The 12,361-nt window shown below is 51.0% G+C and overlaps 1 protein-coding gene across 1 annotated transcript in view; it reads right to left on the minus strand.

The window, feature by feature from the left end:
• Positions 1 to 8,893: 8,893 nt before the first annotated feature.
• The window catches only part of KCNS1 (potassium voltage-gated channel modifier subfamily S member 1), a 6,072-nt gene continuing 2,604 nt past the window's right edge, over positions 8,894 to 12,361 (minus strand). The window contains exons 3-4 of the mRNA XM_077765296.1: positions 11,997 to 12,359; positions 8,894 to 9,364 (exon numbers count right to left, since the gene is read on the minus strand). Coding sequence (XP_077621422.1) covers positions 8,894 to 9,364; positions 11,997 to 12,359 — 834 coding nt within the window. The remainder of the gene's footprint in view (positions 9,365 to 11,996; positions 12,360 to 12,361) is intronic.

A 12,361-nucleotide genomic window follows, 5' to 3' on the forward strand; every position in this document is an offset into this window, starting at 1 on the left:
TCAGGGGGACCCCCCCCCCCCCCGCCCTGTGCGATGTAAAAGATACTTACTCTCCACCAGCATCCTGCCTTACAAACAATGTGACTGAGGCCCGAGATTTGGCCATGTTGGGTCTTGATTCCAACTCAGACCTCCCAACCCCCCTACTCATTCTGAGACCCTACCCCCCTTCCCCTGCTGTGGCTTCAAGTACAAGAGTGCATCTGGTTTGTGATGTCTACACCTGCAGACTACTTCTTTTCCCAGCAGCCTGTGCTCAGACTTGCTCTACCATTCCCAAAGAAAGCCAGAGCGCTGTTGGATACATTTCCTTCATATGTGTTTTTTATTTTCTTCCTAGCATTTATTGTGCCAGGCATTTTTCACATAGGTGACCTCACTTGAACTTGACATCAACACTCTGAGGTGTCGGGGTCATTATATCAGGACAAGTGAAGACACAGGCTGAGAGAGGCAAAGAAACCCAACCAAGATCACACAGCTTGTAAGTAGCAGAGATTCAAGTACAAGTCCATTTGGCCTCAGGGCCCATGTTTTTTCCTCCTCACCATGTGGTATCACTGTGTTCTCCCATCCTAATCAAGTAATTCCAGTAACGCCCTACGAATAAAGCCAACACAGGAATGCAGAGCTGGGACGGCAGCGGGGGAGGAGACCTGATGACCTCCGTTGAACCTCTGGATCCACCTGAGCTTCAGCCACTGTGTTGGATTCCTGTCACTTGTAACTGAAGGACTCCTTACCCATGCAAGGAGGTAGAAGATGGAGCCGGGAGGGCTTTGGATACCAGCCTGACAGAGGTTGGAGGTCGACCTTGAGACATGCTTCTTGCAGATCAAAGGTCCAGTTCAGGGTCACGTACCTGGTAAGTAGCAGGGCCAATGTCAGAACCCTGACAATGTCTGACTCTGGGAGCAAGGTATGTGCAGCTCCTCCCCTTGAACTCATGAATTTCCTGAAGGTTCTGAACTCACTCCGTTTGAACAGGTTAATCACCAGTCTACATCTGATCTGTCCTCTTCTTTTCTAGCAGACCAGATTCTGAAAGACACTGTTCCTTTAATCTCAAAAGGTCCTGCCTTACAACGTTAGTGTCTCAACTTACTAAATTTCCCAGAGAATTCTTTCCACACTCAGGCACAGGGCCTGGCTGGCCTCGAATATGAGGTCTGGCAGTCATCAAAGACCATCCCAGCAAGCACCTGAGGGCCATGTCCAGAGCATGAGAACCCACGCTTCAAAGCCACTTCCTTCAATGGCGCCCAGGGAGTTAAGTTTGCCAAAGAGAGTGAGAACAGTGGGATGCGGTGCCCAGTTGAGTACAGCCCCACATTAGGTGGCCTGAGCTTGAATCCCTGATGCGCTGTTCTCTGATCATCCGACAGTGGGCCACAGTCTCCCCAGCTGTCCAAAGGATTATTCTACTTCATTGTTGCCTTTGCCTTATAGAGCTGTTGTGAGGAGCAGTTGAGACAAGGGACGTGAAATCATGCTGTAAACTGTAGAGTCCCACAGGCGAGTGACGACTGGTTATTTTTATTAGTTGATAGGTCATCTTCACTCTTGGGAGCCTCAAGAAGTACCTTAGGAGGCAACCAGGTTCCCTTCCACCCCCTTTCTCCAATATGAACACTGCTCTTGGCCCTTATTTAAGCCAAAAAGCTCTTCTCACAGAGAGACTCAGGTATGACCTTGGACCTCCTTTGGTCTCTGTTTTTTGATCTATGATGTGGGACTGGGGAGGGGGAGGATCTTAAATTGGATCCTCCTTGAGGAACATTAGGCCTCACTAAGCAGGGAAGTCTGTACCCCAGCATCACTGGAAATGGGGAGAAACTACCACAGACATCACATCCCAGAGCCCCAGATGACCTGAGCTTTCCCATGTGCCCTCCAGACCTAGTGCCCCAGTTACTCCTGAACATCTCTGGACATCATCTCTCCATTTTACAGAAGATGAAACTGAGGCCCAAGAGAGCAAGACTGTAAGGGGGATAACTATGGGGTCTGTCCAGTACTCCCTTCCTTTTGTTGCTCGACTCCCACACCAGCCGGGGGTTCACATGGTGGCTGCTGTGTTCTCAGAGACCCAAGCCTTTGCCACAGTGGAGTGATCCAGTAACCTCATCCAGAACCCGGCCAGTCAACCCCTCTGACACAGTTTTCAACCTGGAACTGGGAAGGAGGAGGTGCCACAAGATGTGGAACCTAGAGATATTGGGGACTCTGTTGTCTGCCAGGTTATACAGATTCAGTCAACGTCTGTCTTTCTCTCTCATTCCTGGTTTCTGTTGTTGCTGAAGCCAAGCTGCCTACTTACCATTCCCACCCGGTGGTATATAATAAGTATTTGTTGGTTTTGCCCGCTCAGGATCCCTTTCCCTCATTTTAATAAAAGCACCCCACATTTTCTTCAGGATACTACGCCTCCACCATCTGTGTCCTGGGGAGACTGACAGTGGGAGTTCCTCCATTCCCTCAGCCCTGGGGTGGGCATGTGACCCAAACTGTCCAAGTAGACTGGGTCCTCCAGGAAGTTTTAGCTACAGCAGAGTGCTATCACTCAGGCATTTTAATGGCAACGCCTGAAAAAGGTGATTCATGGGCTCTAAGTACCTCCATCCCCACGTTGCCCTCATTTCTATTTGTCTCAAAGCCTGGTTGAGTTTTGGTGGTTTTTTTCATGTTTATTCATTTTTTGAGAGAGAGAGCGCACAACCAAGGGAGCAGCAGAGAGGGAGGGAGACACAGAATCCAAAGCAGGCTCCAGGCTCTGAGCTGTCAGCACAGAGCCCGATGCGGGGCTCGAACCCACGAACTATGAGATCATGACCTGAGCTGAAGTCAGATGCTTAACCAACTGAGCCACCCAGGCACTCCTCAAAGTCTGGTAGTTTAATTTTACTTTGATTCCAATGGGTATCTATCCAGTGCAGCCATTTTTTGTCTTAAGTTTCCCCGAGTTGGATTCACTTGTTTACAACCCAAGTCTCCTAACTGACAGAGAAATTGGAAGTAGAATGGAGTCATAGTCCACATGTCCTCCTGGAAGTGTGGGGTATTAAAAACAAGTGGGCTTTGCTGGGGCAAAACAGTGGGAAGTTGCTGCTGGGGCTTTGGTCCTGAAGAGCAGCCCACGGTATGCAGTGGCAAAGGGCTGTTTCCTGTTTTACTTGGAATCATTTAACCACTGAGAATGTGGCTCTCAGAGAAAGGGTAGCTTCTGTCACCGTTCAGTTTAGAGGAGAGGAGGAATGCCCAGGTTGGGGGATAGAATGTTTTCTTTCTAACTGCATAGAATAATGTAAAAGGAAAGTCAACAGAGCAAGCCTAAATATAATATGGGGGTAGCGGTGCACAGACTGAACTGTAGAACATTTCTGTGACCACGGTGAGAACCTCATGACTTGCGATAGGGCTGAGATCTCCAAAACCAAAGTTGGTAACCGATTATGCTGGCTGCTGACTTGACAGGCCTGCTACACTTTTATGTATGGCTTATGGCCAGTGGAACAGCCACACAAGAGAATGTGGGAGAAACCCAAGGCGATCTCCAACACTAGGTGGAAGCAGTCCCTGCCTTCCTTATGGAGAAAGTTCCCAAGCTCCTGGCTTGCCCCACCCTTCAAGACTACTTAGCCAGATGGTGGGGATGAGTTTCGGCCTGGAGGGTGAAAAATAGACTCTGAATAGGAACGAATCTTGGACCCATACAGAAGTGCAAAGAAACTGTTCATTGATACCAGCACAAATCTGAGGAATATTTGTGAGAGTGGATTTTTGTGGTGCTTGAAGAAGGAAGGGGAAATGTGAGGTTGGACCAGGCTGATCTCCTTGACAGGGATGCACGGCATTCTCTGTGCTCGCTCCCGGAGCTGGCTGCATTCTGGCCATTGATGGGTCGGCTAAAGCAAACTTGGACCGAATGCTGGCACACATGAAATGAAACATAAAGGCCCGAAATCCCTTGGCATCATGTAGAGGAAAGGATTCAAAGATTTCTGAAGACTGGATTTATTTTGTGCCTCCTTCCCATTAATGTCTCTATGGCCCTCACTGAACCCAGAACACTTCACCTTTGCTTTGAGGAAAGTCTACATCAGGGGACCTTGGTGGAAGGGCTGCAATTCCCATGAAATGGGTTCATTGATCTCAGAGGGGAGGAAGAATGGGGAGGTGTGGGAGGCCAGGGGTTGGCATTTAAGTGCCTCAGAAATGAAGTGAAAAGGTCATCATAATATTCAGCAGGTTCTGAATGAAGCAGGGTCTGTGCTAAGGCCCTAAAGAGGTAAAGGTGACCACCAATCTTACTTGATTTGAGTAACAAATAAAACATAAGAAACAAGGCAAAACAAGTAAAACAAAGCAAAACCCAAAACATTCTCTAGTCCTGCATAAAAAGTCCTAACTTAAGTCACCACGATCATCACCTAACACCTAGGCTTGAGTTCATTTATTGATCTAAAGCCCCTTGAGTGAAGAATATGCCACGTGCCCTTGGGGAGCGTGTCTGCTCTACCACTACATGAGCGTAATGGGAACGTGTGTCTTGTTTTCTCCAGAAACGCCTGTGGTCATTTACCAGGGTAACTGGGTACTGAAGAAAGGGAAACACTAAAACCTTTCAGGAAGCACTGGATAAAGACTTTGAATTAATGCCAATTTCTTGGGTCTGAGAGTACCACTGCTGGTCCACCAATCATGTGAAAAGTAGTATTCTGGCCCTTGTTCATGTCACTGAAGGGCTAGATCTCCAGCTTCTGAGTGATTGCTGGAAAAGATCCCCACTTTGGCTCCCTGACCCAGGGAGGCCATTATAATATAAAAGGCCAATAGAATCCAATTGAATGACTTTTTTGAAATGGAAAACTCAAAGTGGTACCACATCTTTAGGGAGGCTGCAGAGATTAGTGCCTGCAATAAATACCCTGCAGGGCAATGACTCCCATCAAAACACCTTTGGCTTCCCCTGTTTGGCTGGTGTAAAATTATATGGGTCTTGGAAAATGGCAGTGGATGATTTTAATCAAGTGACAACTCTAATTTTAGCTGCTGTGTTAGATATGTATTCCTTACAATCCCTGGAGCTAATATGCATCTATTGGTTTCATTTTCTACTCCAAGAAACACAAACCACTGGAAGCCTTTTGCTATTACTTGGAAGGGAGAACAATTTCCTTTATTATTTGACTCAGAGATACCTTAGTTCACCAGTTCTGAACCAGGAAGATTCGATTAAATCTCTTTGCCCTATTCCACAAGACATCAAACTGCTCCACTATACTGATTACATCGCATTAATAGGGCCAAAACACACCAAGTGTGTTTTCGGTTATATATAAGATAGTTGTTTTATGTCACAAACATGTTGTAGACTGTGCTTATGGGGAGAAGCGTGAGCATATAATATGCTGGGCTGCCAAGGATTGTGGACAACCTGCTATTTTTACCTAACATCCCTCCTCTTTATTTTGGTGACGTCACATGGTCTTCTCTTTGGGTAACTACCTTTCTTCCATCCAACGTCACCTGTTGCAGACGTGAATCCAGGTGGGTGCCCTGCCCCCTATCTCCACCAAGGGAGAGGCTTGTGGCTCCAGGCAGGCTGGGATTGGACCTGGGAGCAGAATGACACAGGGAGGAAGGCCACTGAAGGCTGAGCATTTAGCTGGCAGTGTCATAAACAGAAGGCTCACAGGTCCCTCCATTGAGGTCCCCAGAGCTCCCCTCATTCCTGTGCGTCCTGAGACCTGGCCAGTCAGCTTATCCTATGACTGGGTGAACGTCACCGATACTCCCCTTTGTAGTGGCTGAATGGTGGTCCTGAAGATATGTCCCAGTCCTAATCTCTGGAACCTGGAAATGTTACCTTATTTGGGAAAAGGGTCTTTCTGCAGATGTGATTAGGCCTAAGGATCTTGAAATCATCTTAGATTAGCTGGGGGGAGGGGAGCCTACATGCCATCACAGGGGTCCTTGTGAGAGAAGCACTGGGAGACTCCCACACACGGAGCCGAAGGTGACATCAGGACAGAGGCAGAGAATGGAGGGATGCAGTCACAAGCCAAGAACACTGACAGCTACCCAAAGCTGGAAGAGGCAAGAAGATTCAGCCCTGGAACCTCAGCGTGGCCCTGCTGACACCAATTTTAGATTTCTGGCCTCCAGACTGTCAGAGAATAAATTTCTATTGTTTCACACCACCAACAGGAAAGGAATACATCTTCCAATAAATTCTTTTTTTTTCCGTTTAGATAGTTTCTGTTGCTTGTAACCAAAGAACCGTAATTGTGACGGTTGCTCATCACTTATTTAGAATGAATTACTTTTCCACCAAGTTAGTTCCTACTGGATTCCTGTCACTTGAATCCTGTGCCAAACCCAAGATTGGAACCAGAGGACGTGGAGTCTGAGTCACTCCACGCACCTCCTCCCCTCCACCCCCCATAAACTCGGCCTGCACGCCAGGCTGGACACGTACAGGCTGAACAGGACCCGGGGTCCCGCCTCTTTATTTGCATAATAGTTTCCACAGACACACAGGAGTGGGAGTGAGAGTGAGTCGCCGCTCTTCTGCCAGGACGACACACAACCTGGGCATGGCTGCAGGCTGGTCAGCTCTCCCCGGAGCATTCCCCATACCGGCTTTAGGGACTTGGCTGTGGGGTCAGAGAGTCTGGAAGCTACCTGGCTCCTTGGTACATTCAGGAAGGGGGGGTGCATACAGGGCAAGCGTGTTGAGGGCCAGCATGCACATGGGGAGTCAGGCGCGGCCCCCTGGCCTGGCTCCAGCCTCTGCTCAGTCTGGAGGGAGACAGGTTGCATCCACACGGGGTGGGGAGCCCACCATGTCACACCCAAGGCCTGCACACGGCCTGTGCCCGGTGCTTGGAAAGGCCTCCCAGAACCCCCACTGCCTAATTAACGATTCACCTGTACAGTCACCCTCAAAAAAGTCTTCTCGGACCCCCATTAATGGTTCCTGCTACACTGCATGCCTGGAGTTCCCTGGACTTGGCACAACTCACTATTACACAGTTCTGTGATTGCTGGATTAAAATCCATCTCTCTCACTAGTCTATAAGCTTCATGAATATATATAGATTTTGTTCCCCGTGACTCTTGAACCTAGTGCTCAATGAATCAGAGGGCAGGTGTGTCAAGTAAATATAAGAAGTGGCAGGACTACCACAGAGTGTGTGTGTGTGTGTGTGTGTGTGTGTGTGTCGCGGGGACACTATGGGGAACTAGAGAGTACATGCCTCACCCAAAGGCATTCGAATTAAAAAAGTATACTAAAAATACTGTTCAGCTAAATAAAACACGTCTGCAGGCCACACATGAAGTCCCACCTGTGGGTCTTCCAAATGAGATTTGTTGAATGTTCGAGTGAAGAATCTACAGGGAAATCGCCATAAAAGCCTCATAAAGTCGGGAGGAATGGGGATCAGAACCAGACACCTGCTGTTGGGCCCTGTCCACACCCTTTCAAGGGCAAGGCCGCTCTCTGGTCATTTCCTCTTCCTCCCCAGCGCTAGACACACAGCGTGTGCTACGAACTGGTGTTCCATCAGCAAATGTTCACTAAGCACCTACTCCTCACCAAGCTTGGGTTCAGCCACACATCCTCCATGCCGAAGCACAGCGGGGGCGGCGGGGGAGGATGTGAAGACAGCCGTGGCAAGGACAGTACAGTGATGGGTGTTCTAGAAACAGTATGTGAGTGGAGCTACGGGAATCCTTCCTCCCCAAATGCCTCGGCAAGTAGAAACGCTTCGGCAGGTGAGTATGAGGGATATGCCCTCAGTAAGGATCAGGGGCCTGGAGCTGCTCAAAAGGAGAGGTGTTTAGCATCTGCCTGGATGGTAACTCAAGGAAGGGCTGGAGCCCTGTGTGGTGGGAAGAAGGGAACTGCCAAAGTCAGACTGAGGAGAATGGGGGTCACAGGTGTCCCTGCATAGCAGCGCCTTGCCACCAACATTTCAGAGCTCAGCTGGCTTTACATCAGTGAGTCCCTGCTGAATTTGGCTTTCATCTCCCCCCGGGGCACAAACGTGACCATGTGACAGGTGGGTTGGGATCTGGAGATGGGGCGTCCACCCCCCACATCACATCCTAGCACAGCTGGGTCTAGACCTCAGGCCACAGGCCAGGACCCCTCAAGTCTGTATCTCAAGCCAGCCCTGGCGGGGAGCGGCAAGACCATTGCTTAGCAAAGCTTATACAGCAGCTAAGAAAGCAGCCCTTCTTCCTTCCTCCCAGACCTCACTGAGAGCTGACTCTTATTAGAATCTCATGGAAAAGGACCACAGCTGACATCCAGCGCTCCTACATCTGAACCCACTGTCCGGTCCTTTCCCTAGCCCTGACAGAGGGTCTTCTCAGCATCCATGAACCCCCCTAAAACCACATGCAAGCTTCGGGAGGGTAGAAGAAAGACAGCATGGAAGGAACACTGGTCTTGACCGACCAATGAGTCTGGATTCCAAACTTGGCTCCACTACTTCTAATCAGGAGACATTTGGGTGAGTGGTCACATGCCTCTGAGCCTCAGTTTCCTCATCCGCAAAATGGGGATAATTCTCATCCTCCAACACAGGGCTGAATTCGATAGGGCTGACAGACAGGGAGTGTTCACAATCTGTTAGCATCCTTTTGACTTTCTCTTTAGCACATGCCTGCTTCATAGTAGCTTGGAAGTTCATTTATGAAGTTTCTGGGCTGTCCTCCAGGCTCGCAGAACCTAGAGCAATGCTACCCCAGCCTGGGCCTTTAGAGGAAAGGCCCCAGATCCTGAGCAGTCACGCCACCACGAAAAGATGTAAGCAAGGAAGGATCTCTGCCATTTCAGCTCACTGCAGGGATGTGGGAAGGGGGACACTGAGCCCTGGCTTTAATAAACCTGAGGGTCTGGAGGCCCACTCGGGGGCTGGACCTCCAGGTCAGCAGACCTTCCCCCCTCGGAGGTCTCCCGGGATGTGTCCAGAGACGCCTCTGACACCCCAGCCACGCTGCTCAGCAAATCCTCAAACCCCCGGGGGTTGCTGTTGCGCACGGCAGCCTCCAGAGCCTTCTGGCGCCGGTAGAAGTGAGAGAACTTGTTGAAGATGATGGTGATGGGGAGCGCCACCACCAGGATGCCCCCGAGGATGCAGCCCGAGGCTGCCAGCTTGCCAGCCACCGTCACGGGCACCACATCCCCGTAGCCCACGGTGGTCATGCTCACTGTGCCCCACCACCAGCAGGCAGGGATGGTGTCAAAGCCCACGTCCTCCTCCTTCTCGGCTGTGTAGGCCACGCCGGAGAACACGGACACGCCCACGGCCAGATACAGCAGGAGGATGCCCACCTCGCGGTAGCTGTGCTGGAAGGGAAGGCAGGAAGCCAAGTCAGAGCTGTGTGGGCTCACAGACCTCGTATGGAGCATATGGGGAAACTGAGACCCAGAGAGTAGAAGGGGCAGGTCCGAAGTCACACAGCAAAGGAGAGAAGGTGCCAAGGTCCAGGTCCCTCAACTCCAAACTAAGATCTTTCATTTACAAGAGGCAGCCAGCTCGCTGGGAGCAAACACAGGCCTAAGTTCTGTTGTCCAGGACGCCCACTATGCCATCGCGGCTCCTTCCAATGCAGGGGGATCTGGTGGCACCGGCCAGTGGGTAAGAGCCTGTGGCTTTCCCATAGCTGCAGAACCAGTCTGTATTCCACAGTGCAAAGGGTTGGTGTGATGTACTTTTGACTGGTCTATCTCATTTCTGACAAATACAAAAATACGTTCAGCCCCTCAAGAAAGCTGACGGGATACACGTTCCTGAACGCACCTGTCTATGGGTATATATATATGCTCTGCCCTGAGGCCAAGCGGTGGTTCTCAAATAGGGCAATCTGCTCTCCAGGGGACATACGGCAAGGTCTTTTTTTAAAAAAAAATTTGTAAATGTTTATTTATTTTGGGGGGGAGGGGCAGAGAAAGAGGGAGACACAGAATCCAAAACAGGCTCCACATTTGAGCCTGATGTGGGGCTCGAATTCTGAAACCGTGAGATCATGACCTGAGCTGAAGTCAGACACTTAACCGACTGAGCCACTCAGGTGCCCCTATGAAAAGGTCTTTAAGCATTTTTGGTCGTCCCCACTGGGACAGGTGTGCTAGCTGCATCTACTGGATAGAAGCGAGAGACACTGTTAAACATTCTACGATGCATCTGATAGCCACCCCCCCTTGCAACACATACAACCAAGAATTATCTCCCCTCAAATATCAATAGTGCTAAGGCTAGGACTCCTAGCCTAGAACTAGAATTCCCTAGTCCCAAACTGTAATGTGTGGAGGAATCATGTTGGGATCTTGTTTAAAAGGCAGAACTCAATTGAGTGGGTCTGGGGTAGGGCTGGAGATTCTGCATTTCTAAGCCAGTTCCCAGGTAACAGCTGCTGTGGGTCAGAGGCCTCGCTTTGAGTAGCCAGGCTGTCATGTGGAGTCTTACACCTGTGTCTTGGCCTCTGGCAGCCTCCATCAAAATTCTTTCCCCCTTGCAGAAAATGCTGGTGGCATCGGGTCCTGGCTCCCTGCATGGCTGGAGGCAAGGCAGACAGAGCTCTGGGGCAAAGGGATCTTCCCTGGACAGATACCAAGTCCCCTGTGCCTGCCCATTGGCCCGGCATTCTGCCCACGTCACCCTGCCGCACCCGCTTCCTGGCTGCCTTGCGTCTAGGGCATGAAAAGGGCTTTAGGAAGCCATGGGTAGAAGGGGTTTCCTAGGGGTCCGTAGGAGGGCTGCACGGAGCATTAGGAGGAAGGGCAGGAGGTGACGGAGTCAGGCACAGCTGGGTTCTTCTCTGGGCTCTGCAACTGACTCACTGAGGAACTCTGAGCCCCCCTGGAGCCTCAGTTTCCACATATGCAAAGTCGTGACAATAACAGTTACCCCAGCTTGAATCCCTCATAGACTCCATCCCCTGATACTCGGGATAAAATTCAAAATCCTGGCCCAAGAGTCCATGGCCCTTCAGTTCCCTGCCCCTCTCACCTCATCCGCCTCCAGCCCCGTCCCCACCCCCACCCCAGCGTTAGTCCTGTTCTCTCTCCAGGCCTTTGCCCAAGCTGTTCACATTTCCTCCATCTCCACACCAGGCGAAGTTCACCCTTTCAAGGTGATTCACCCCAGTGCAGGGCCCCGCAGAAGGAGGGTGCTCAGTAAATTGCAACCAGGCTTTAAAAAGCCAACCTTCCAGCCTCAGGTTGTTCATCTACGGGAAGGGAATAAATAACCACATCTTCCTAAGGAAGTTGTCCTGAGAACATCGATAATGGATGTAAAACTGGCACAGAATTAGCACTCGCTAAGTGTTAGCTCTGGAGCTCCTGCTAGACTTGGCCTGTCAAGGGTGACCTACAATATCGGTGCCCCCTGACAATGCCAGAGGAAAGGCTCAGCGGGGAAGCCAGGTAGCATCCTGCTGTGCCAATTTCTGCACTATGTATCGTCTGACATTTGACAGATCAAAACTGACCTTTGTCTTATTTTTTTAATTAAGAAAATTTTTAATGTTTGTTTATTTTTGAGAGAGAGACAGACTGTGAGCAGGGGAGGGGCAGAGAGAGAGGGAGACACAGAATCTGAAGCAGGCTCCAGATTCTGAGCTGTCAGCACAGATCCCCATGTGGGGCTTGAACTCACAAGCCGTGAGATCATGACCTGAGCCAAAGTCGGACACCCAATACCGACTGACTCATCTAGGTGCCCCAATCCCCTCCCCCTTTTTTTTTTCTTAAGAATAGCAAACCTCTGCCTCGGTGTTCAGTTTTGACCTCTGGGAAAGAGCCCTCCCAGGGCTGCAGGGAAGGTCAGAAAAGATGTGAAGTGTCCAGCTCTGTACCTGGCACAACGAATGTCGCCTGGACCCCGCACGGTCGTAAGTTCACCTGCTAACTTGCCCTTCTCCCCCCTACCTCTCCCCACATCCCCCCACCCCCTCGCGGGCCCCAGAGGCCCTACCTTGAGCGTGGCGCCCAGAGAGCGCAGCCCGGTGGAGTGGCGCGCCAGCTTCAGCACGCGGAAGATGCGCATGAGGCGGAACACCTGCACCACCTTGCCCAGGTCGCCGAGGTCCTCGCCGCCCCCGCCGCCCCGGTCGCCAAGCGCCACGCTGGCCAGCAGCGTGAGGTAGAAGGGCAGCACGGACACGATGTCAATGAGGTTGAGCGGGTGGCAGAAGAAGTTGCGCGTGCTGGGCGCCAGCAGGAGGCGCGACGACACCTCGAAGCTGAACCAGGCGATGCAGAAGTACTCGAGGTGTCGCAGCACCGGGTCGTCGCGCACGCCTTCCGCGCCGCGGCCCGCGGCCACAGCGGCCACAGCGG

Source organism: Crocuta crocuta, unplaced genomic scaffold (genome assembly GCF_008692635.1).
Source record: "Crocuta crocuta isolate KB4526 unplaced genomic scaffold, BGI_CrCroc_1.0 scaffold477, whole genome shotgun sequence".
Taxonomy (NCBI): domain Eukaryota; kingdom Metazoa; phylum Chordata; class Mammalia; order Carnivora; family Hyaenidae; genus Crocuta; species Crocuta crocuta.